A 27,040-nucleotide genomic window follows, 5' to 3' on the forward strand; every position below is an offset into this window, starting at 1 on the left:
ATGCGCTCCCCAGCCCAAAAGGCTGGCATCCGTTATCACCAGGCACCAAGAAGGAAGCGCGAGCGGCATTCCTTGTCGCAGCATCCTGTCGGAGAGCCACCAATCCATACTGCGCCGGGCCGCAGGGAGCCACGTTAGTCTGCGTTGATATTCCTGGGAAATCGGAGACCATTGATGGAGCAGGGCAATCTGCAGTGGCCTCATATGCGCTCTCGCCCAGGGGACCACCTCCAAGGTGGCCGTCATCAACCCCAGCAGCTGGACAAAGTCCCAAGCTCGAGGGCGAGGCATCCATAGGAGCAGACGGACCTGATTCTGAAGGTTGCACCTTCTGTGGTCAGGGAGAAAGACCAACCCCGAGGCCGTGTCGAACTGGACCCCCCCAAATACTCGAGAGCCTGAGAGGGGGTCAGGTGATTTTTGGGTATATTGACCACCCAGCCCAGAGTCTGAAGGACTGTAACCACTCTGGCTGTGGCAAGACGACTTTCGTCTGCCGAATCTGCTCTGATGAGCCAGTCGTCGAGATAAGGGTGAACTCTCATACCCTCTCACCTGAGAAAGGCAGCTACCACCACCATTATCTTGGAGAAGGTACGGGGAGCTGTGGCTAGGCCGAATGGCAAGGCCCGAAACTGAAAATGCTGGCCCAACACCGCAAACTGGAGGAACCGCTGGTGCGGGGGCCAAATAGGAATGTGTAAGTAAGCTTCCTTGAGGTCCAGAGACATAAGAAACTCTCATGGCTGAACCGCCGCAATGACGGAGCGCAGGGTTTCCATGCGGAGGTGTCGCACTCTTAGGGCCTCGTTGACTTTTCGTAAGTCGAGGATTAGTCTGAAAGACCTGCCTTTTCGAGGGATCACAAAATAAATGAGAGTAGCGACCGCAGCCGCGATCTACGGGAGGCACCGTGATCACAGCTCCGAGGTGCAGCAAGACTTGCAAGGTCTCCTCTACCGCTGCCCGTTTGACGGCAGTGCCGCATCGGGACTACAAAAACACGTCTCTCACCGGGGCATCGAATTCCAATTGGTAACCTTCTCTGATCAGGTCCAGGACCCACTGATCCGAAGTAATCTTGGCCCACTCCTCGAGAAAGAGGAAAAGACGTCCTCCTACTGCAGGAATCGAGGAGTGGACCGGCGTCCCATCATTGTGGAGGACGCCCCTGAACTCCTGGCCGCTGCGGAGTGTTTGTCCGAGCGAAAGGAGTTCCTCTGCTGAAAACGGGCACGTTGAGAGAACCCAGCAGAGCGCCCCGGGCGATACCTGTGAGCTTCACGGAAGCGAGGTCTGGAAGAGGAGGGAAACACAGGACCCTTGGAAGAAGGCCTCGGCCTATCCTCAGGTAACCGCTGGGGCTTTCGAATCCCCTAGGTCCTTTAACAATCTTCTCCAAATCCTCTCCAAATAACAGGAGGCCCCGAAAAGGTAACCTCACCAGCCTTTGCTAGAGGCCATGTCCGCCACCCAATGCCGCAGCCAAAGGGGGGCGGGCAGAAAACCGCCACAGACATCTGCTAGGCGAAGCCTCTGACCAGATCATACAGGGCGGTCAGCCAAAAATGACAGGGCCAACTCCATCCGCGGGGCAACCTCAGAAAGGGATCCCGCACCCTCTGCGGCCTGATCCATCGCCTGTTGTAACCAGGAACGACAGGGGCAGGCTACATAGGAACTGCAAATAGACGCCCTTAAGGCAAGGCCACATATCTCCAAGGAGCCGCTTCAGCGCAGATTCTAGCCACCGTTCCTGCACGTCTTTCAAAGCGACTCCTCCCTCTCAGGGAGAGTGGTCTTTTTAGTGACCGCCGTGACCAGCGCGCGGCGTCCACTTAGGCATCCCAAAAGGGCCAATTGAACCTCACTCAGAGGGTAAAGCTGAACCATAGCCCTGGCCACTTTCAAGGCCCATCGGGGTCAGACCATTGAGCTGAAATAAGCTCCTGGATGGAGTCATGCACAGGAAATGCCCGCATAGGCTTCTTAGTACTCGCCTTCTAAGATTAACAGAGGAGGCATCGCCCTCGGCAGGATCATCAATCAAGAGGGCCTTGCAAGGCATCCGCAAGAGAGCTGGCAGCTCGTCGCGGTGGAAAATCCGAACCGCATTGGGATCATCCAAATCCAGTGGCAAACAGGCACCCTCTCCGGATCACTCAGTACCTGAGGGCCTGCCAGATCCCTCAGACTCCCACAGCCCGACCACAGGGGGGGGGAAAGGGAGATGCGCACTTCCAGACGGGGAATTTACCGTCTATGCTTAGCGTGTTTCCAACGCTCCGGGGGAAGAAATAACATCGGTAGCCGTCCTTGGGGCATCAGCACCCGGAGGGAAACCAGAATGCAACGCAGCGTCAGACACCTGCGGCAGAGCTCTTTTCAGCATGAAGGCCTTATGCATCAGTAGCATAAACTCAGGGGAGAAAACTCACTCTGGCCCTCCATCCCCGAATTAGGTGAAACGGAGGTTGGAGCTCCTCTGGTAGCCTCGAAACGAGGCGTCCCCCTGCAATCAGACTCCTCCGCCATCACGGGGGTCGAGGCATGTGGCGCTTCCAAAATGGCGCCCGCTGCCAGCTCCATCGCGCGGGAAGAATCATCGCTCCACCATGCTCATACTAGCTCGAGCGTCTAAGGAGCACGTACTGCAAAGCCCCCGCTGCTGACCTGCGCTTATCACAGCGGGAGCAGCGCTTAACTCCTCAGCAGCCATCGCCCAACTGGACGGAAATATAGGAATAAATGGCGGCTTCACGCCAAAACTTACCCCGTTCGGAGCGCTGTCCGCGGGACCCTCCCCGAGGAGCTGGGCCACCACTCTCACCTCAGAAGACCGAGTCACGAGCTCCGGTCAAGCTGCACTGAACCAGAATCTCTGGAGAAAGCCTCAGCCACGCAGTAAAAGCGCGCTCTTTTTTTTTTTTTTTTCGCTGTGAGGAAAGTTGGAGGCAGGCAGCAACAGAGGGACTCCGGGAGGAGGGGGAAATGGGTAATGCAGGGAAAGGGCGAACCTATATGCCTTTAAAGTGGGCACCATCAGCCACAACACCCCTGCTCATCTGGCAAAGCACAGGAGCTACTCCAGGCAGAAATCCAGGAGCTGATCAAGCTACGTCCACACCTGCTGGGAGATAGAGAACTACTGAAGGCAGTTGGGGCTAGCCGTCCAAGGGTCACTGTGGTTCTTCAGTGTTCTCTATCTCCACCTGCTGGTAGACGGATACAACCCATCAGTTAATGGATTCATCTGCTGTTGATGACAAGGAAGTTGCAATGATTTGGGTTTCTGCCAGGTACTTGTAACCTGGCTTGGGCACTGTTTAGAAAACAGGATACTGGGTGAGATGGGCTATTGTGCTGATCCAGTATGGCTACTCTTATGTTCACTATCATCCTTTCCTTCCAATGTCTCTTTCCTATTTGTGTTTGTAGTTCCTTTTTGCAACCACCAGCATTTTGTTTTTTATTGAAAGGCAGTATACTAAGAGTCTAATAATAACAATGACAAATTCTGCACAGATGCACACTAACATGTCTCATCCTCATCTTCTATCATATTCGTTTTCATATTCAATTTTTGGCAACAATTATTGAATCTCTAGCCACCCCTAGTATTTATAACTAAAGATAGTTAAATTCTCTCTGTATTTGATGAAAGCAGAAGCCACCCCTCTATGCATATTTAATCAACACCCCCAACACCCAAGATCCTCACTGGCATATGGCAGTGAGGATCAACACCCCCACACCCAAAGATCCACACATAAGGTATCCAGGGACTTACCACAGGATCTTTAACAATGTCCGCTAGGGTAATGATGTTGGGACCACCTCTCAGGTTTTCCAGAATTTTAAGTCTCCCGCTTGATTTTCTTTCTTTTTCACTGGCTACAAACAACAATGGACAAAAGAATACCAAAGAAAGGACACAGTAATCATTCCTGAGGAAGCACAAGGTAAGGAGTTTCTCCAGTGGTAGTTAGTATTTAAAAGAGCATATTCAGTATTCTCCTGTACTTCTGAGATCAGGGGCTCCTGTCTAACACCTGGCATGACAGACTAAGAATTATTCATTCATTTATAACCAGTCTAAAACTAACAAAAAAAAATCACAAAATAAAAAATAAAATTAAAAACTATTTTTTGGACTTTATTCATAAGTCAATTACAAAATAGAACTTGCACAATACCAAGCAAGCATGTTTTGGAACAATGAGCACTAACAAAATTCACCCTTCTCCCCCCTCCCCACCGCCCCCCAGGGTTGCAGCCCAAGTAGCATTAGTGGGTAATTAAAGGCAAAGGTAAGGTTCCCAACATTGGATAGCCTCATCGTATAGCTACAATATCATCTCTGTTGGTTTGAAGCTTCCAAGCCTGGCCCATATTTATGAAAGTTAATAAGTCGCCCATTCTGAAGTGCCATTAATTTGGTCATCTCAAACACAGTCCAACAAGCGCAAACCTATTGAAATTGAGAGCATGGTGGGTTGTTTCCAATCTACTGCAACTGCAAGTTTACTTGCCATAAAGAGGCTTATTGCTAATTTATGAAGCTGCACTTTCACTCCAAAGAGCTTCAAGTGTGACAATACAACGCTCAGCCTTGGCTGGATAGTCACTGAGCATTCGCTGGGCTATCTGTAGTACTTCTGTCCAGAAACCCTGTACTTTTGGGCATGTCCACCACATATGGTACAGGTCTCCTACCGTAACCACACAGTTCTTCCAGCAGTGCCCTGAACTATTCCTGAACATTAGGGCCAGTCGTTCTGGATGTAATACTATTTGTACAAGATTTCATAACCGTTTTCTACCAGGTTGATGGAGACAAACTTTCAGCAAATGTTTAAGGCCCCTTTCCCATTTTTTCTGTTTGTGGGTAGCCCCTAAATACCATTCCCATTTTCTGATATAGTGCACTAATGGGATACTGTAGAACAGCAGTGTATTAGAGAGATGAGAAATGCATCCCCCTCCCACTGCCCTTTCCAGTAATGTTGCCTCGACTTCAAGTTCCTCCCAGGCCCTATGTATAGTTTCTTTTCTGTCCAGAATGAAACTCATGGTATGGGGGAAGCCCATATTCCACACACAATTCAGGAAAGGGCAACATTTCACTTTTTCCCAAATAAGATCCAATGTCTGCAATCTGTTTTTTCCAGTAGCAGTACATAGGATCCACCCTTCCTGAATGAAAACCTGGCACATATCAGCTAGCCGTTTGGAGAAAATATTGCCTACCCTGAAAGAACTTGTCCCGCACCAAGTCTGTAGGGGATATTCTGCCTGTGGAACCTTTTGGGTTATCTTTAAGAGTTACTGCATGGGGAGCCAGGGTACCGCCCAGTACTGTTCCATTCATACCCAGCCTTTCCCACAGCAGTTAAGCCATTCCACCGGGTTGCGGCGTTGAACTGCCTGATACTAGAGGAAAACGTTAGGAACCCCTATTTCCCCTGTATTTTAAAGCTGGTGTTAACAGTGTGTTTCACCCTAGGTGGACATTTTTTCCATATATATGAAAAGGTCTATTTTTGCAGCTTAAAGAATTGATTAGGGACAGGCAGTGGTAGAGCTCGAATTAAAGGAGTTTGGGCAAAATCATCATTTTGTGTGTATTTGCCCTAGCCAAGACCTATCAAGGGCCTCAAAAATTAGACGCATATAATCCCATCAAGGTTTCTCATCACATTAATCCCTAGATAGAGAATATGGTGGCCCACCAAAATGGGAACTGGGCCTCTTACCCCTACCTCCTTTTCTTCCTTTTCCAAAATCACTGAAGAAGAAACTTTTCTTCTTCAATCCTCAAAACTAACCACCTGCTCCTCTGACCCTATTCCCACTCATCTACTCATCACTATCTCTCCTGCTGTCACCCCTTTCATCTGTCATATCCTCAATCTGTCACTCTCCACTGCGACTGTCCCTGATGCCTTTAAGCATGCCATAGTCACCCCACTCCTCAAAAAACATTCTCTGGATCCTACCTCTGCTTCCAACTATCGCCCCATCTCCCTCCTTCCTTTCTTATCCAAGTTACTAGAACGTGCTGTCCACCGTCGCTGCCTTCTCAACCTATTCTTCATCCACTCCAATCTGGCTTTCGTCCCCTTCATTCAATTGAAACAGAACTTACTAAAGTCTCCAATGATCTATTTCTGGCTAAATCCAAAGGGCTCTACTCTATCCTCCTCCTTCTCAATCTTTCTGCTGCCTTTGATACTGTTGACCACAGCCTACTCCTTGACACGCTGTCCTCACTTGGATTTCGGAATTCTGCTCTCTCCTGGTTCTCCTCTTATCTCTCCCAGCGTACTTTTAGTGTATACTCTTTTGGTCCCTCCTCTTCCTCTATCCCGCTGTCAGTGGGTGTACCTCAAGGATCTGTTCTAGGACCTCTCCTTTTCTCCATCTATACTTCCTCCCTTGGTGCTTTGATCTCATCACACGGCTTTTAGTATCACCTTTACGCTGATGACTCCCAAATCTACCTCTCCACACCAGTAATCTCAGCAGAAATCCAGTCCAAGGTATCTGCCTGCCTCTCTGGCATTGCTACCTGGATGTTTCACCGCCATCTGAAACTCAATATGTCCAAAACTGAACTCCTTATCTTCCCTCCTAAAGTATGGAACTTTGGAAGGCTAAGTGCTTTGAAAATATGCCTCTTAATGTCCTTAGAGGTGTATAGGAGGTGATCCTGTTCAAGTACTTGGGGCCATTTCCTTTAGGGGCCTTAAAGATCAGACTGAGTTTTAAATTTATTCCTGTACTGTACTGGTAGCCAGTGAAGGTTTTGCAAAAATGGTGTGGTCATGTCGCTTGCAACCTTCTATTAGTCTTGCTGCAGCATTCTGAATCAATTGGAGTTGGTGCAGACCCTTTGTAGTCAGACCAATGTAGAGTGCATTATAGTAATCCAGTCTTGATGTTGTCATGGCGTGTGCAACTAGGATAAGATTTGCCTTCTCAATATAAGAAGAGATGCAGCGTAGCTGTCGCAAATAGTAGAGGTAGCTCTTGAAGGTTACTTGGATTTGGGGACTCAGAGTAAGAGTTGAATCTAACTGTATTCCAAGGCTCCTGACTTGTGATCTGAGGGGGAGCTCGTACTTCCCCAAAAAAGATTTTGATGTCAGGTATGTGTCCACTTGTGTTAGGGATCCAGAGAAACTCGGTTTTACTTGCGTTCAGGCACAGTTTGCTTTGTTTAGCCCATTCCCGAATTGATGTTAGACAGGTAATCAAGTTTATTCAGGCCGTAGGTAAGTCAGGTTCAAAGCTTCTGATTTGTTCATATTCACTTTGAAGCCTGATACTCTGCTGTAACTATCCAGCTCCTGAGTCACCACAGGTAGGGATTCTGAGAGGTCTGTTAAAGTAAGTAGGACTTTGTCAGTGAAGAGCATAATCTTATGCTCCTCTGGCCCTTGGTGGATACCTACAATGCCTCGCTGTTCCCTAGTAAGTTGTGTCAAGGGTTCTATGGAAAGGGCAAAATGCAGGTGGGGAAGAGTGCACACATCTTCCTCATCCCGCGCTGTAAATTAAGAACATAAGAATAGCCATACTGGGTCAGACCAATGGTCCATCTAACCCAGTATCCTGTCTCCAACAGTGGCCAATCCAGATCACAAGTACCTAGCAGAAGCCTAAGCAGTAACAACATTCCATGCTATCAATTCTAGGACAACCAGTGGCTTTCCCATGTCTATCTCAATAGCAGTCTATGGATTTCTCCTCCAGGAATTCGTCCAAACCTTTAAACCCAGATACGTTAACCGCTGTTACCACATCCACCGGCCAATGAGTTCTAGAGCTTAACTGTTCATTGAGTGAAAAATATTTCTTCCTATTCATTTTAAAAGTATTACCATGTAACTTCATTGACTGTCCCCTAGTCTTTTGTACTTTTTTTTAAAAGAAAAAAAAAAAAAAAAAAAAGATTCATTTCTACTCATTCCACAGCCATTCAGGATTTTATAGACCTCAATCATTATCTCCCCTCAGTCATTTCTTTTCCAAGCTGAAGAGCCCTAACCTCTTTAGCCTATTCTCATATGAGAGGAGTTCCATCCCCTTTATCATTTTGGTTGCCCTTCTTTGCATCTTTTCTAATTCTGCTATATCTTTTCTGAGATACAGTGACCAGAATTGAACGCAATAGTCAAGGTAAGTCTTATTTACCATCACTTTCCTAATAATTCCTAGCATCCTGCTTGCTTTTTTTGGCCACCACCCCACACAGGGCAGATGATGACACCAATATTTTTTTCTTAGGTGCTGACTCCTAAGGTGAACCCTAGCATCAAGTAACTTATGATTCGGATTATTCTTCCCAATGTGTATCATTTTGCATTTGTCCACATTAAATTTCATCTACCATTTGGATGCCCGGTCTTCCAATTTCCTAAGGTCTTCCTGCAATTTCTTTTACAGTCCGTATGTGTTTTAACATGTTTGAATAGTTTTGTGTCATCTGCAAATTTAAGCACCTCACTTAATCTGATTTTCAGATCAATTATAAATACGTTAAATAGCATCGGTTCCAGTTCAAATCATAAGTACATAAGTATTGCCACACTGGGACACACAAAAGGTCCATCAAGCCCAGCATCCTGTTTCCAACAGTGGCCAATCCAGGTCACAAATACCTGGCAAGATCCCGAAAACTGAGTGTGCTGGCGCACCCGCTGCAACTGTTCAGTAATGGCTGCTAGCTGGAGTTCATTGAGCTCTAGCCTTATTGTATGGATTTGGGCATCAAGATCTGCAAGCCTGGTATCACCCTTATGTTGCTTCTCTAACCCTTCCAACTGGTGATAAGGTGTGCTAGGTGAGTTTTATACAGATGGGCCCGCAAAGCAATGATCTTTCCATGCAGGACTGCCTTAAGACTCCCACAGGAGCCCCGAGGTTACCTTGCAATTATTTAGCTCAGGCGTTCTCAACCCAGTCAGAGACACACCTAGCCAGTCAGGTTTTCAGGATACCCACAATGAATATGCATGACAGAGATTTGCATGCCCCCTACCTCCACTGTATGCAAATCTCTCTCATGCATTTTCATTGTGGGTATCTTGAAAACCTGACTGGCTGGATGTGTCCTGAGGACTGGGTTGAGAATCCCTGATTTAGCTGAATATATTCTAGAAGATCTTTTTCTAGCTGGGAGAGATGACCGAGATCCAGTAGAAGGGCATCACTGAGGCACCAATAGCAGACCTCATCCAATTTAGGAGCATCTGCAAGATAAGAACCACAGGAGAATAAGTGTGCAGCTGGAAATTCTCCACCATTCTAGCCATCTGCAGCACTTTCTCCTTCAGTTTAAAATCGATAAAGCAGGACTTCCGGTGGGTTTATGGAGCAGTAAAGACGTAGGGGAGAGCTGCTCCGGAGCGCCCAGAATACCTGCACGCGTTAAAAGATCTTTCCCTCGGTGAGGAGATAGAAATCTTACCTGAGATAAGCAGTAAAACCTGGTGGAGATAAATAAAAAAACAGCCAAAGAAGCGGATGGCATCTAAATCGCTTCGGAAAGATCCGAAGGACAAAAGTCGCGGCAGCGAAGCAAAGATGGCGGACAGGCTCGCACCACCGTCGCCCACCCCTAGTTCTCTTTGGGCGGCAGAAATAACAGAAGAGGTAAAACAAGCAGTGGAGCAGGCAGTGGGGAAGAAACTGTAGCTAATCCTTGACAAGCTGGAGGGATTTGAAGAAAGGCACACAGCAATGGTGACAGAACTGCAAGCGGTACAGAACAGTGGGCCAGGTGGAGGATGATATATCAAAAATATCAGAAGAACAGCCACGTGTAAAAGCCCGGCTCGCAGAATTGGAAGCGAAGCTGGAAGACTTAGAAAACCACTCGTGTAGGAACAACCTCCAGCTGGTGGGGCTCCTAGAGGCATTGCCTGAAAGAGACCTAAGTACACTCCTGGAAACTTGGCTGCCTAAAACGTTGTCAAAGACTAATTTAACGGGCGCATTCAAAGTGGAGAGAGCGCACAGACTCGGACAGCGTCGAGAGGGCATGGAGAGACCTGAGTAGTAATCTTTAGAGTCCTCAATTACGCCCATAAGGTGGAAATCTTACAGGCTTTAAGAACGGGGCAGACGCTGGAATATCAGAATGCACGTGTCCTCTGCTTCCAAGATTATTCAAGGTTATCAATAGAAATCAAACAAAATAAAACAAGATGATACCTTTTTTATTGGACATAACTTAATACATTTCTTGATTAGCTTTCGAAGGTTGCCCTTCTTCGTCAAGGTGGCTATATGCCCTGCAGGCCCTCCCAATACAGCTGGTAAGACGGGATTTGATTGCACTCAGGAGAATGGTGGTGAAATTTTGTTGGGCAGGGAAAAAACCTAAGATGAAATGGCAGCATTTAATGGGAGCTCAGAGGCAGGGGGGTTTGGGGTTACCAGATATGCTTACATATAATCAGGCATGTCTGCTGAGACACTTACGAGATTGGATTCTAGGCACAACCACTTACACAGACAGGACTTTAGAACGGGCATATTTTCAACCGTGGCATATGAATTATCTATTACGTGTTAAAAGGAGAAAGATGCCTGAAAGGGTTCGGTGCAGAGTATTGCTGGGACCTTTATGGCATATGTGGAGGGAGTTGCTTCAGAGGTAGGGACAAGATCCAACTAACAGTGTGTTGATTCCATTATATGGAAATGATGAGTTTACACCAGGTAGGGAAAATGTGGCCTTTCACAGACTTAAGGAACAGGGAGTAACACTGTTGGAAAGCTTTATTCAGGAGGATGGAACACTGATCTCAGCATGTGATTTTATACAGAAGTGCTCGGGGAGACCTGTAGCGATCTTGGCTTACCATCAGTTGTCTCACTAGGTGCATAGTCTTTCAAAAGATGGGCTGTCGCTGGGATTTGGGCAGCAGTTGAGGGAATATTTAGAGGGAGATGCGGTAGGGCAAGTTTCAGTCTCCTTGTTTTGTAAGGCACTGGAGAAAGGGCAACCTGAGAGGGATGTACAAGAGAAGGTGGAGCCAAGATGCACAACAGTTAATATCTGAGCGTCTCGTAAGGATGTCACTGATAGGGGTGGCACGGGTCGTCCATAGTGCAGAATTACAGGAATGCCAGTTTAGAGTGGTACACAGAGCTTATTTCTCTCAAAGAAGGGCATTTCATGCAGGAGTAGTAGATTCCAACAATTGCCTAAAATGTAAACAGGGGGTTGCCACTTTTATGCATTGTATTTGGCAATGCAGATACATTAAAGCATTTTGGCATGATATTGAAACATTTCTGAGCAGGGTGATGGGAGTCCCAATTGCTCTCACTTTTGAAAGAATGTTATTTGTTATTGCTAGACACTGGAGAGAGGGCACGCAAGGGAACCGTAGTTTCTTAAGTAAATCCTGCATAGTGGGAAAGAAATGTATTTAACTACTACTACCGGTACTTATCATTTCTATAGCGCTACTAGACGTACGCAGCGCTGTACACTTGAACATGAAGAGACAGTCCCTGCTCGACACAGCTTACAATCTAATTACAATCTAAATATAATCTAATTTTTAACCACTGGATAACAGACATACCTCCCTCCTACTGGTACTGGAGGAATAAGATTCATCAGCTAATGCTATGGGAATCAAGGGGGGGCAAGACTATCGCCAAAAAGACAGAGGAGTTTCTTGACTGTATGGAAGAAATATCTATATATGATATCTCCAAGAGCACGGAGCCAGGTCCTGAATTGCCTTGGGGAAGCACAGAAGGAATGGAACTACAGGGATAAGAGCATGCAAGTAGGTCTGGGGGAAGGGGGGGGAGCGAGGGGCATATGTTAGGATTGGTATAATTCAACGGGATAAAGGGGATAGGGAATAGCAATGAGAAATGAGAACGGGGGGGGGGGGGGTGAAAATATAAAAAATTTTGTTGGGGTACTGAGAGTTTATCTTGGTTAAGTGGTTTGAATATGTATATGTATATGTTATGTATGGAATTGATGAGCTGTTAATTGGTTGGTACCTTCTATAAAAATTGTTGAAACATAAAATTGATAAAGCAGGCCACTATGTCCTTAGGCTTGTTGTTTCTCAAGATTGCCTGGATAGTGGCAGGATCAATGGTAAGCTGCCCCTCTGCAAGTAAGACTACCTTTTGAACCACCAGTTCACCGAGTATCCAGTATGGTGTGGAAGCAGAGATTTTGGCATCTGCTTCTGTTCGAGGTCTTCCAATTTATCAAGAATATGCTTGGAGGTGTTCTGGGATTCCTACATCTGTTTATCCAGACTTTCCAGCATTCCTGTCAATTTGAGTCTCGATTCTTTGTCCAAGGTTGCCTATTTCACCATGGTCACTCACCACAAACTGTTTTATATCAGTTTTTATCTTCTGCATCCATGCTCAGAGCTCATTTAGAGGGCCCTGATCTCTGGGCTCTCCAGGCATGAAACGATCTGGTGGGGTCATTACAGAGAGTTGCAGAACGGTGGAGGGGGCTGCCTTATCCCTGGGCCTTCCATGCAGTTCACTGAAGAACTCCAAGTAGGCAACATGGCGCTACTTGCTAGACATTCTTGTCACTCTAGGCTAGATAAGAGCGAGGACTCTGAGTTGTAACTTCCAATGTCAACGGATTGCCACATTATTGCCATGGGGCTGCTTGGAGCTAACTATTCAAGCAGTCATTCTGCTTAGTGATGGCACGTCCTCCTCAACAAAATATAACATCTAATAAACGTTTCCTTCGTAGTTTATCATATATATCAGTGTAAACTATTAAAAGTCTGTTTGAAGCAAAATAAAAATAATCCTGACTCTTCCTAATCTCCTATAGTAAGTCATTCCACGGGTCAGTGGAAGGGTATTAAGTGCTTAATCAACTTTCAGAATCTTTGAAACCCTCAGAGATTTTTATAAACAAACTCCACAGTCACAGATAACTCCAGCACATAAACTTCGCCAAGTGGATTCCATTAGAATCGCAAACTGGATATCATACTTTTAAAATATTAAATAATAAAGGCACACTACATGCACATCCCTAATTTTCCAATATGAAACACACACACAGAGTGTCCTGCAGAACTCTGCACATCCTTATACATTTCACATTTTTCTGTTTCAAACAATTCAAAACTGCATTAAAGTGGGAATTTGTTTCAATCTACACAACATACTCTACACTTTTAGACTGAAAAAATATAGAAATATTTAAAACAGGAAAGGGAGGAGTCAAGATGGCCACATGTAGCCGATCGGCATTTGTTGCTCTCCATTATTATCTGGAATTATTGCCTCAATGTCTCCTAAAAGAAGGGGGAAAGTTCGGGTGTTTGCCTCCTAAACCCGATTGCTCCCTCCAGCAAACAAGAGCCGATTGAACGGTATGCCATCCAGCACCCTAAAGTGGAAACCAGAGGAACAGGCTGTAAACCTGTGGCTGACCTGGGAAAGTCTTCATGGTTGAGCCTGGAAACATCATTGTCCCCTCCAGCTCTTCATCTTCCATCCTGTCCTGTGCTCTCTTTGACGCTGGTAGAGGAAGCGGCTGCGCAAGATACTGCTGCTTTGGTTGCTGCTTGAGGAGGAACACTGGGAGCGTTAAGATGAGAAGCAGGCCAGCTACCCCGCAGACTCTCACTTTTCAGAGGCTGTGAGACAGCAAAGAGCAGTTGGAGGAATTGCTGTGCTTCAATCTGAGGCACTGATTGCCGAATCTGCCCTTGGTGAGTCTACTAAAGAGGGGATGAGTGGAACATCTTTGCTGAGGACAGGAGTGGATTCAGGCAGTTTGAAGATTCCCTCAGGTGGAGTGACTTTAGAAGCTTTTTGAGACATGTTGTCCAAATTAGATAAAGCAATGACAATGATAAAATCTGCTGAGGATTTATCTGCCCTGGTTGTTAAGGTAGATGATATTTCAAAATATCAAGATCAAACTCAAGTGGTATTCCAAACTAAAATGTTGAATATTGAACAAGATATTGAAAATCTTAAGGATGCCACTGTAAAATTGGTACAAGATAAAACAATAATTCATCGCAAAGTAGAACTAGAGAATTTTAATAGACATTTGAATTTGCATTTTTTGAATTGCCCCAAACTGATTGGGATGCTTCTCAAGATATATGCAAGAAATATTTGAAGTTTTACATTTTTCCTCTCATAATATTCCTCCAATTTACTAATAATAATTTTTATCCCGCTACTAGATGTATGCAACGCTGTACACATTATACGTAGGTATTTTCTCTGTCCCTAGAAGGATCACAATCTAGGTTTTTGTAATTGGGGCAATGGAGGGTTAAGTGACTTGACCAAGGTCACAAGGAGCTGTGGTGGGAACCAAATCCAGGTCGCCATGATTAAAGCTGGATGCACTAACCATTAAGCTACTCCTCAATTGGATAAATTTTTTGCCTGTGAAGGGATCTGAAGGAGCACCTATAAGACCTCAGGATAATTTCGATCTGGGGAACTTGACTAATTTCTTGCAGAGTACAACAACAGAAGAGGAAACTTGAGCAACTTTGCTGGTTTCATTCATTTTTGATCAGGATATGAATGGAGTTTTGTGCCTATACCTTAGGGTTTATCCAGATGTTACAAGAGCAACCCAAGAGAGACGTAAAGCTTTTTTAGCGATGAGACAAGAAGCTAGATGTTTAGGTACTAGTTTACAGCTGATCTGTTAAGTGTGTTCAAAATTTAAGAGTTAGAGATGTTTTTCAATATCCAGAACAGAAGAGGATTTTTTGGACTCTAAAAAAAATTGGCCAAGTTGGCTCAAGGAAGTAGAGAATTAAGCATTCTTCTTTAGGGTTACACGTTAGTTTGCCTTTTCTGATGTAAGGAAGTTTCTTAAATACTTAGCTCCCTTTTTCCTTTCTCCCTCCCCTCTCTTTTTCTAAATTAGTGGTCTAGTATTTCAATGGGATTGTTTACTTTTTCTTCTATTTTTATTAATTTCTTTGATTGCATTTTAAGATACTTCCTTTGATTTTCTTTTTCTATATAATGTTCGACTATATAAGAGCAAAATAAAATAAAAAAAAGTAAGAAAGAATAAAACAGTAAGGGCTCCTTTTACTAAGCTGCAGTAAGCACTAGCGCAGCTTAAAGAGGTCATAACATCTATTCCAGGAACAAGAGAAAATGAATCATAAAAAAAATCTCAAACTTGCTGAATCAGTGATCACTAGGAAGCAAAGGGTCGTGGTAGTTGGTGATTCCCTTATGAAACGTACAAAGGAACCCATCTGTCAACCAGACATCATGTTCAGGGAGATGTGCTGCTTGCCTGGTGCCAAGATTCAGCATGCTTTCTGTAATGCCTCGAGATTCGTCTCCTGATCATTATCCTATGTTGCTCACCCACATTGGCACAAACGATACTGCTAGGTATTCCTCTGAATGTATCAAAAGTGACCTCATGGATCAGAGAGTTTGAAGCAGAGGTACACAAGCGGTGTTCTCATCAATCCTCCCCTTCAAAGGTAAAGGTTAAATCAGAAACAAACATCTTGGAGATATAAGCATGGCTACACCAATGCCGTCATCAACAGCATTTTGGTTTCCTAGACTCCGGGATGATGTTTTATGAGCTAATGGCAGTGCTTTTTTTTGTAGAAAAAAAGGTGCCGGTACTCATTATGGGTGGGGTCACCACATATGGCCCTGCCCCTATGATAGCCACACCCACATTAGCCACACCCTTTATACCAGCCATGGTGCATATAAACAGACATCACTGAAAATATTATACTAATATAGGAGAAAAAAAACTTGTGATTTTTTTTCATTATAAATAATTTCTGTAAGCGGTACAGCTCCAGTATACCCAGTGCAAAATAAGACAGCAGATGTAAATTCTCAAATTGGACATATTCCAAACACTAAAATGAAAATAAAACGATTCTTTCTACCTTTGTTGTCTGGTGACTGTTTTTCTATCCATATTGGTCCCAGTCTCTGATTCTGCTGCTCTCTATCTGTTCTCATAACTCTGTTTTCAGGGCTTCCTTTCCGTTTATTTCTTTACTTTCCTCCTTTCTTCTTCATTTCTTGCCCTACATCCATAAGTAAAAGCCTGCTCTTCCTCCGTGGAATTGACTGGAGGAGGTATAACATGGATCCAGCTTTTGCCTATTTTCTCCATCCATGTGCAGTTTTTCTCCTCTCTTCCCTTTCCCTCATTTCCATCCATGTGCATCTTCTTTATTTTTTTTTTTCTTTCCTCCCCTCCATCCATTTCCAGCACTTCTCCTCTCTTTTCCCTGCCCTGTATCCATATAAAGCAATAATTCTCTCTCCCCTTTCCTCCACCCAAGTCCAGCATTTCTCCTCTCTCCCCACCAACCTCTCCATCCATCCATGTCCAGCAATTCTCCTCTATCTCCTGCTCCCCTCTCCATCCATTTCCAGCATTTCTCCTCTGTCCCCTGCCCTCCCCGCCATGTGCATCTCCTTCCTGTCTTCCCGCCCCTCCATCCATGTCCAGCATGTCTCCTCTCTCCCCTTTCATCCATGTCCAGCGATTTTCCTCTCTCGCCTCTCATCCAAGTCCAACAATTCTCCTCTCTCCCCTGCCCTCCCCTTCCATCCATGTCCAGCAATTCTCTCTCCCTTGCCCTCCCCTCCCATCCATATCCAGCAATTCTCTCTTCCCTGCCCTCCCCTCCCATGATGTCCAGCGATTCTCCTCTCTCCCCTTCCCTCCCCTCGATGTCCAGCGATTCTCCTCTTTCCCCTGCCCTCCCCTCTCCCATGTCCAGCAATTCTTCTTCCTCCAGCCCGTCCTCCTTCTCCACTGCCTGCCAGCGAAGCGATAGAAAGGCTGCCAGCATCGGACTCAGCAGCATGAACGGTGCAGCGATTGAGAGAGGCTGGCAGCGTCAGAGCTTCCCTCTGCGAGTCCCGCCTACTTTGTTTCAACTTCCTGTTTCCGCATAGGCGGGACTCGCAGAGGGAAGCTCCGACGCTGCCAGCCTCTCTCACTCGCTGCCTGCATCATTCGTGCTGCCGAGTCCGACGTAGTAGTAAGTAGGGGAGTGAGAGTTAGGGTGCAGGACTCGCCGGGGAAAAAAAGGTGCCGGTACGCCGTACCGGTGCATATCGGCACAAAAAAAGCCCAGACTTTTTTTTACTCTTTTCAAGAATACTAGGATTAAGGGGCACGCAATGAAGCTACAAAGTAGTTCATTTAAAACATATTGGAGAAAATATTTCTTCAGTCGACGTGTAATTAAACTCTGGAATTAGTTACCAGAGAATGTGGTAAAAGCAGTTAGCTTGCCAAGGTTTAAAAAGAGGTTTGGATAACTTCCTAAAAGAAAAGTCCCTAAGCCATTAAGATGGCCTTGGGGTAGGATAAGCAGCATAAAATGTATTGCACTATTTTGAGATGTTGCCAGGATGTAACCTGGATTGGCTACTGTTGAAAACAGGATGCTGGGCTTGATGGACCTTCAGTCTGTCCCAGTATGGCAATGCTTATGTTTTTAACTTAAAAAATAAAAACACACTGGTCTAATATTATTTGATAAAAAGCAAGATAAAAAATTTAAGAGCTCCTAACAAAGGAGAAAAAAAACCAGGAAGAAAACTCTGGCAGTCAACTGCAGAAGAAAGAGGCTTCAAACAGCAACTTTGATTGACACTTCACTTACCCTGACTCAGAGAAGAGAAACAATTTTGGACAAAGCGCAAAAGAATGAAGGAGAGCTTTTTTACTCACTGTATTGCTATACCAATAGCAGATTCAATGCATAAATTAAAATGTACATTTGCAAACTTACAATATCAGAGCTAGCTCAGAATTTGATTCATTTGCAATGAACTGCACTAAAACCTTCCAAATTCAAATACGAAAGAAGGACATTAATCTAGTATATGGATGCAGTGTACATTACAAAAACAAGTTGTGACAAGGCTACAGCCCAGTTGTACAAAATGAAGCAGCAAAACCCTGAACTACATCTCCCAGAATGCATTTCCAGTCCCAGCAGGGGGAACCCAGAGGACAGGCAAAGTGGCCATATACCATCTCTGACCACAAGAGGGAGGGAGAAGGAAGAAGCCCAGTTCCCCTGGACCCGCAATCGGTATATCATGCCTCCCACCTGTAAGAGGGAAGGGTGGGGTGAGAAGCAGGAGGAGGATTGGATGGATTGGGTGGAGGAGGGGGTTAATGAGGCTGAGCAAGGGGAAGAAAGCAAAATGGAATGGGAGCTTGAGAGTCCTGAGGAGCACAGCCCCTGAAAGTTTGCAAACCTACATTGTTTTGGAATTTATTTTGATTTAAACCCTACTTAAATAGGGAAGCCTGTTTTCTTTTGTGGAACCTGTTTGCCTTGGGGGGTGGGGGGGAACCCTGAATGTTGGAAAGTTTGCTGGAGGAATTACAAACCTGTTTGAAACCTGATTGTTTTGAGAAACTCTGTTGAATTTGAAAGGCTTGTTTATGAAGGAGGCCTGCCTGATGGGAAGAGCGGAAAGCCTGCTTGGGGGCAAGTACTGTTTGTTTGCTATTGACTTTGACCAAAAAGGAGGGATTTCAAAAGTAATATTAATAGAAATCAAACAAAATAAAACATGGAAAAGAAAATAAGATGATACCTTTTTTATTGGACATAACTTAATACATTTCTTGATTAGCTTTCGAAGGTTGCCCTTCTTCGTCTAAGGGCAACCTTTGAAAGCTAATCAAGAAAGGTATTAAGTTATGTCCAATAAAAAAGGTATCATCTTATTTTCTTTTCCATGTTTTATTTTGTTTGATTTCTATTGATAACCTTAAGAGTGGACTAACACGGCTACCACACTCCTCTACTTAAAAGGACTATTGAATCCACCTCAGGGAATGGGGCAGAGTCCTTGTGTTTAGTGGGCTGATGTACTAAGCCAGGCAGAACCGCCCGGCCGGAGAAGCCCTAACCCAGGTTCTCTGGAGTGAAGTTTGGTTATTAACCTGACAAATAAAGGAATGTTTTGAAGTATCCCCTGGTGGCAGTTTTGTGAAGATCTGGCTATTCGCGGGAGGCGGTTTCCTCCCCCCCCCCTCCCCCCCATACTGGAGCAGCGGGCCCGTTTACAATGGCACTATCCCAGATGGGACCTAAACTGTGATCCACACAGAAAAGAGGGACAGAGGACCCTGGTTGGCCTTTACTACTGCACAGACCAGCAGGCACCTCAGGTAAGCTGTACCTAGGGGGGCCAAGGCTGGACAAAGAGCGGGGTAAGGGAACAAAAACCAAAGGGTGGAGAACCCGGGCAGAGTAAAAGGGGACCAGCTTAAAAGATAGCGCACTTGGGTCGTGTTTCTGTTTGTTTCACAGGAGCTTCCTCATTGCCAAGGATGGAGCAGAAGGAGCTGTTGCATTGGATGGCTGCTCAGTTCCAGAAGCAGCAAGAGAGCTCGCAGCACGCCTTACATCAACTGGTGGAAGCATTCAAGGAACAACATGGGCCCCTCCTAAAAGCCCTACAGACCCAGATGCAAGCCATGGAGGATCTGGTGCGGAAAATGGCGGCACCCAGCACCCCAGAGATGACCCCCATGGCGGTAGGATCAGCTGCCTATCAGCCTTTTACCTTGGGGAAGATGGGGGAAAAGGACGATGTGGAGGATTTTATTGTGACTTTTGAAAAGATTGCCAGGGCTATGAAGTGGCCGACAGAGCAGTGGGCCATACGGCTGGCCAGCTGTTTGACAGGGGAAGCGCTAGCCGCCTATAAGGCCTTATCCCCTGCTCAGGCCCTGGTATATGAGGAAGTGGTGGCGGCCATTAAAAGTAGAATGGGCTTAAACCCGGATTACTATCGCAGACTCTTTAGAGAGACCCTCTTAAAGGGTGAAGAGAAACCTCGAGCCTTCGCCCAGAAGCTCAAGGATCTAGCGGTTAAGTGGCTGAATCCTGAGGGGAAAACTGCTGGGCAGGTGGTAGAGGAGATAGTGGTGGAGCAGTTCCTCTTCGCTATCCCCTGCCCGGTGCACAAATGGTTGGTCAAGCAAGGGGCTCGTTCCCTGGAGGAAGTGACCCAGAGGGCCGAACTATATTATGAGGCTGACAGACTCCCCCCTTAATCCTTTTCTCCCGCGGGATAAGGGACTTAGGGGCCAAATGGCGACCCAAACCCGGGGAAGGAAGCCTGACCCGGGGAGGAAAGAGGGCCCACAAAAAGGGGGCAGGTGCTTTCAATGTGGCCAAGGGGGTCATTTTCTGAGGGATTGCAAGGAGAAAATCGGGTTCATGGGTCAGAGTGAGGGGGACCAGGACTCCTTTTTTTTCCATGAGGTACAGTTGGAAGGAGTACCGGTGAGGGGCCTGCTAGATTCAGGGGCGAATCAATCTATGATATCCAAGGCTCTATGGAAGAAGATAAGGGACACTCGGGGGGGGCGGGTGATGAAGAAAGGTATTGTGGAACACTACCCATTAGGTGCATTCATGGGGCAGCCACAGCCTACCCAGTATTCCGCATGCGGATTTGTAGCCCCTCTTTGTAGTGGGACACTTAATGTAGCCGTGTTGCCCAAGCTACCCTTTGACCTGGTGTTGGGAAGGGATTGGGCCCCTTTTTCCAAGTGCCTGCAAGAGTTGCATGGGTGGGTTACTACAAGGGCTCAAGAAGCAAAGAAGAGGGAGGTGCCCTTAGGGGGTGACTCCTTAGGGCAAATCTTTCCCTTTCACGAAGAGGTATTGGGGTTCCAGGGCGAGGGAGAAAGGATAAGGACACCCGGATCAAGGAAAGGGGGGATCGGGCCCTGGCCCTGCGGCAGATCAGTCGGGGAGAGAGTATGTCTTGGGTGGCGGGGGAGGTGTTGGCACGGTTCCCGGCCTTTGCCCAAGAACAGAGGGGCGATCTGGCCCTTAAGCGAGCTTTTGAGCAAACCAAGGGAGTTCTCCCAGACAGTTTCCCCCGGTTTCAACTGGATGGGGGGTTATTGTATAGGGAGATTAGGGAACCGGTGGGAGGAACCATCCCGACAGCAGCTGGTAATTCCCCAACTCTTTAGGAAAATCATACTTAAGGGGGCTCACAATCACCCTTTAGCCGGCCATAAGGGTTCACAGAATACACTAAGACAGATCCTAGAGCGGTTCTATTGGCCAGGGGTACATCGGGAGGTACAGGAATATTGCCAGAGCTGTCCCCAGTGTCAGAAGTTAATTGACCGCTTCCCCCCCGAGAGCCCCGTTGATGCCCCTTCCTATCATAAAAGAACCCATGGGCAAGACAGTGAGCTCCCCAGCCCTTGAGGCTGGCATCCATTTGTCACCAACAAGCACACTGGAACCCCAGCCTTCTACCTTCTTGTAAATTGACACCGTGAAACCACCACCGTAGACTCTGCTTCACTTCCCCTCGTAAAGGAAAATGGAGAGCCATGTCCTGGGTTTGAGGCAACCACCTTGACAAGAGAGATCACTGCAGAGACCTTATATGCGCACTGGCCTATTGTATCACCTCAAGGGTTGACGACATTGAACCCAGTACCTGCAAATAATCCTTGGCTTGAGGAATCCTGAAAGGCAGCAAGTTGAAGATCTAATCTTGCAGCTTGTCAATCCGCAACTACAGCGGAAACAAACCAACACACACACAAAAAAAAAAAAAAAGAAGACACACACACTTTCCTCAGCTGGATGTCAAAATGCAGACCAAGATACCCCAGCATCAGGGAACAAGCGAGGTGGCTCTTGGTGTGATTCACTACCTGACCTAATAACTCCAGGAATTGCACCACTCGGAGGATCTGCTGCTTAGCCTGCACCAGATTGCTGACCCCCCCCCCCCAAAGCCCAAGACCCATTGACCTGCCTCCAATCTGGTGCTTATGAGCCTCTGCTGCTTAGCCTACCAACCCGATTGCTATACCCCTTGGCAGGGGAGTAGCTGCTATGGGGCCACGGGGGCCTGGGCCCCCTGTAAATTTGACCCTGGACCCCCCCTACCAACGCTCCTCTCAACCCCCCCCCCCCCCCCCCCCCCCGCCAACCCGCCGTCGCCGCCTTTTGCTGGCGGGGGGACTCCACCCCCCGCCAGCCGAAGTCTTCTTCCTGCGTTTGGTTTCTTCCGAGTCTGACGTCCTGCTGCACGTACAACAGACTCACAGAAACAGAATGAAGCCTTGCAAATCTGCAGGGCTTCGTTCTGTTTCTGTGAGTCTGACGTCCTGCACGTTGTACGTGCAGCAGGACGTCAGACTCAGAAGAAACCAAACGCAGGAAGAAGACTTCGGCTGGCGGGGATTGGGTCCCCCACCAGCAAAGGTACAGACTGCAACGGATGGCGGGCGGGCGGGTCGAGAGGGGAGTCAAACTTGTTGGAGGTGGTGCTGGCGACGGCAGGGGGTGATTGCAGCAGGGGGGTGTCGGCGATGGGGGGGGGGGGTCAGCGATGGCAGCGGGGGGGTTGGCAGCGCCGGGGGGGGGGGCTAAAATGTGCCCCCTCACCTCGGCTCTGGCCCCCGCTACCGCTGAAGTCCAGATACGCCCCTGCCCCTTGGACCCCCTGACCCGCCTCCAATCCGGCACGTAAATGATGTCATTTCCCCCTGCACTGCTATTTTTTCAACTTTGACTGTGTGGTCTGTGCTGCGGCTACACGTCTGAGGAGCGCACACACAGAGCAGGTCATGCTTTTTGGGACAAATCCTGAGAAGACTCCTAGCCAACCCCTTTTTTTTAACATTAAATTTTTTTATTGAAAAAAAAAAACAAATATTGTAAACAGAATGTATCCAGTACAAAACATCCACCTTGCCAAACGTATAACAAAGTACAATCCAAGGTACTATTTACCCCTTACCCCAAATAAACTCCCTCCTAACTACCCCCCTCCCCCGTTCCCACCCTCTCATAACCTTTAAGCCTTCTGGGTCAAAGTACCAAAATGAATCCAAAGTTCAGAAGCTGGATCATACTGTACCAGTCTCTTGTTCGTGAGTTGCTCCAATCAAGGACAATTTCAAAGTCCAATCCAATTCAGATGGCTCCACTGATTGCTTCCAGTGACTTGCTATAACGCTTTTACCAGCTGCTAAACACATTCTCTTGAGACGTCGTTGCCACTTTAAACCATGCCTGTTACCCAATCCCAACAAGCACCATTGTGGTTCACAAAAAAAAAGGATTGCCGGTATGAGTTGCTATCTGGGATACCACTCTCTTCCAGAAGGGCTTTATCTGCTCACAAGACCACAAGATACGTATAAAGGTTCCAATCTCATCCCCACAATGCCAATACTGTTGGGACACCACTGGATACATGGTGTGAAGTCACACAGGCGTGTAATACCATTGTGTGAGAACTTTAAATGCATTTTCTTTCAAAAGTACACATATTGAGACTTTTTTAACCTCCAAAATTATTGCTTTCCATTCATTCAGAGTGAACTCCTTATTCAAATCCTGTTCCTATTGAGAGATATATGCATATTTCTGAAAATCTGTGCCCCTAATGAACTTATAAAGAATGGAAACCGTTCCCCTTATTTTCCCCATAGATCCCCACAGATTTTCAAAGTGTTCATAATTCTCTGGGTCATCTCTCAACCACCCCTGTTTATACATATGTTTAACCTGTAAATAGAAAAAGCCATCAGACTCAGGTAAGTTATACTGCTCTCTAAGCTCCCCAAAGGAGCACAGTTCGCCCACAAGCGAATCCCTAAAGCAAACCAGTCCCCCAGTGACCCACCTATCAGCAACAGGGTGCCCAAATCCTACAGAAAACCCCGGGTCCTTACCAATGTGTGCACATGAGGAAGATACTCTAGACTATCGGAATCTAGACCTAAGGGAGATCCACAATGTTAGCAGATATCGGACAAAGGGGTTAACAATTAATTGACCATACACCCTGGAGGGAAGAGAGGCCCACAAAACTGCCTTCAAATTATAATCCCGCACAAAGACTTGATCCATAAGTGCCACAACTGTCAGATGCTCATGGCTCCAGGCAGAAATAAGCTTCAACTGAGCTGCCCAATAGTACCATTCCAAGTTGGGCACTCACCGCCCACCTAGATCCACCGAGCGCCACATCACCTTTCTGCTTAATCGCGGTGCATTACCCCCCAAAGGAAACTCGAGATATCTCTTTGTATCTTTCTAAATTCCACCGGGGGAACCAGAATTGACAACGTCTGGTACAAAAATAGTAACCTGGGTAAGATGGTCATTCTAACAGCCGCAATCCGGCCCCACCAAGACAGCCATCTGCCTCTCCATCCCGCCATATCTCTACGAAGTTGCCAAAACAAGGGGGTATAATTCAAATTAAACAACTTGGAGTTCTCGCTGGGTATCTGGACCCCCCCCCCCCCCCCCCCCCGAGGTAGCAATTCCTGCCCCTGCCGTGTAAGTAAAACACTCATTAGTTCTGATTTATCATAATTTATCGTAAATCCTGACAATTTGCTAAAATTGTCCAGTTCACCCAACAGCACTGGCAAGGTCTGGATAGGTGTCCGCACATAAAACAATACATCATCCGCAAAAAGCGCCTATTCATTTATTTGGATTTTGCTCACACCTTTATCAGTAGTAGCTCAAGGTGAGTTACATTCAGGTACATTGGATATTTCTCTGCCCCAGGAGGGCTCACAATCTAAGTTTGTACCTGAGGCAATGGAGAGTTAAGTGACTTGCCCAAGATCACAAGGAGCAGCAGTGGGAATTGAACTGGCAACCTATGGATTTCAAGACCGGTGCTCTAACCACTAGGCCACTCTTCCACAATTTATGTTCTGTATCACCAATTCGGACTCCCTTTATATCCTCCATCAACCTAATCCTCTGAGTCACAAGCTCAATGAAGAGAGCAAAGAACAGTGGGGACAATGGGCACTCTTGCTGAGTGCCCCTCTCGATCGGGAAGACTGAAGAGTAACCCCCATTAATCTTAAGCCTTGCAACCGGATGTTTATACAACCGCTTCAGCCAACCCAGGAGACTGGGTCCCATTCCCATACATTGCAGCACTTCCCACAGGTAGGGCCACTCCACCCTGTCAAATGCTTTTTCGGCATCTGTGCTCAAAAGGGCCACTGGAACTTCCCTCTGTTGGGCTTCCCACAGAACATGTAGCGTACAGCAAATATTATCTGCCACTTGCCTACAAGATACAAAACCTGATTGATCTATATGTATCAATTTGGGGAGTACCCAGCCCAACCTATCCGCCAATACCTTAGACAAGATTTTAACATCTAAATTTATCAAGGAGATTGGACGGTAGGATCCACAAAGTGCCAGATCCCTCCCTGGTTTCAATAACACAGATATCCCCGCCTTATGCATACTGATTGGGAGCGATTGACCATTGAAACATGCATTCCCCACCCTCATCAGTAGTGGGCCTACTTATTCTGCAAATATTTTTATAAAATTTCACCGAGAATCCATCTAAGCCCGGAGCCTTTCCCCCCTTAAGACCCTTTATTACTGACAATTTCCTCTAGGTGGAAAGGGGCCTCCAGCTCCGCACATTCCTCACTGGATAATTTCGGTAACGCCAGCCCATGAAAAAAAATCTTGGATCGATATTATGTCTCCCCCCACTGCTCTACTATATAGAGACTGATAAAACTGGGTAAACTGTTCTCGAATATCTCTATCCCGATAATACAACTGGTCCCCTGGACCTTTAATTTTCATTATAGTAGATGCCTGTTGTCGATGGCGAAGGTAATTAGCTAGCATTTTACCTGATTTATTGCCAAATTCAAAAAACTTTTGTTGGAGCAATCTCCTCAAGTATTCTACCCGCTCAACCTGTAACTTATTAAGCTCCATACGACATTGTTGCAGCTCTCGAAAAACCTTTACTGACTCTCCCCCTTGTAGTAGTCGCGCCAAATACACCAATCGAGATCTCAGCTCCAATTCCTTTCTCTCTCGGTCTCTTTTCCTACGTGCCCCCCATTTGATTAGGTGGCCCTGGACCACTGCTTTCAAGGCATTCCATAAGGTCCCATCAGACACCTCACCCGAATCATTTGTGATAAAATAATTCCAAATCACATCCCGTAGCTCATTACATGCCTTTTTATCACCTAAAATATGTTCATTCAGCCTCCAGAACACCAAGTGTCTCTCCACCTCCAGGACTCCCACAGTTACCTCTACAGAGGCATGATCTGAAACAGAAATAGAACCTATTGTTGTGTCTAATGTATGTTCCCACAACTGGCGACTACACCACAACATATCAATTCTAGTATATGTAGATTGAGAATGTGATTAAAAAGTGTATGACCTCTGCCCAGGATGCTGGAGCCGACATACATCCAATAATTCCAGACTAGAGGTTAGTGATTTCAGAAAAGATTAAAGTCCCCACCCAGTATCACTCCTCCCTGTTTAAATTGGAGGAGAGGCTCCTTAATTGTCCCAAAAAATTCCCCCTGTCCAGTATTGGGTGCATATAGATTTATAAGGGTGACTGCTTGCCCATACAGAGATCCACGCACTGCAAGGAATCTGCCTAAGTTGTCCCTATATACAGCATCTTTTACAAATGAAACCCCTTTACGGATATATATAACCAGTCCTCCCACCTTCCCCCCCCCCCCCCCCCCCCCCCCCCCCCCCCCCCGACATCTGCATGTACAAAGCATTCATTAAAGGCCCTATGTCTAAGTAAATGCCCATCTTCCTTTCGTATATGGGTCTCTTGAAGCAGCACAATGTCCCAATGAAGGCGCTGCAACTCACAGTAGACCAAACTTCGTTTACCTGGTGAATTTAACCCTTTAACATTCCATGAACCCAAATGCAATCCCTTCTGCCCCAACCCAACTACACCCCCCCCCCCCCCCCCCCCGCCAACCCCTTTTCTCCCGTCTTAAACGTTCCTTTGGTAAGATTTTTCCTTTGATATTTCCTCTGTTGATAGTAGTATTGTATCACAGATTCTGCTTCTCTATGGCATCTATTCCAGTAAATGAGGTAACCGCCCTACCCTGTCTCCTCCTTGAATCAGGCCCTGTACTCTGATCTCTCCT

At 46.4% G+C, this 27,040-nt stretch overlaps 1 protein-coding gene across 1 annotated transcript in view; it reads right to left on the bottom strand.

The window, feature by feature from the left end:
* Positions 1 to 27,040, bottom strand: part of CSNK2A1 (casein kinase 2 alpha 1) — a 235,371-nt gene that overhangs the window by 125,295 nt on the left and 83,036 nt on the right. The window contains 2 exon segments of the mRNA XM_030211651.1: positions 3,791 to 3,882; positions 13,664 to 13,673. Coding sequence (XP_030067511.1) covers positions 3,791 to 3,882; positions 13,664 to 13,673 — 102 coding nt within the window.

This window comes from Microcaecilia unicolor, chromosome 8 (genome assembly GCF_901765095.1).
Source record: "Microcaecilia unicolor chromosome 8, aMicUni1.1, whole genome shotgun sequence".
Lineage (NCBI taxonomy): Eukaryota > Metazoa > Chordata > Amphibia > Gymnophiona > Siphonopidae > Microcaecilia > Microcaecilia unicolor.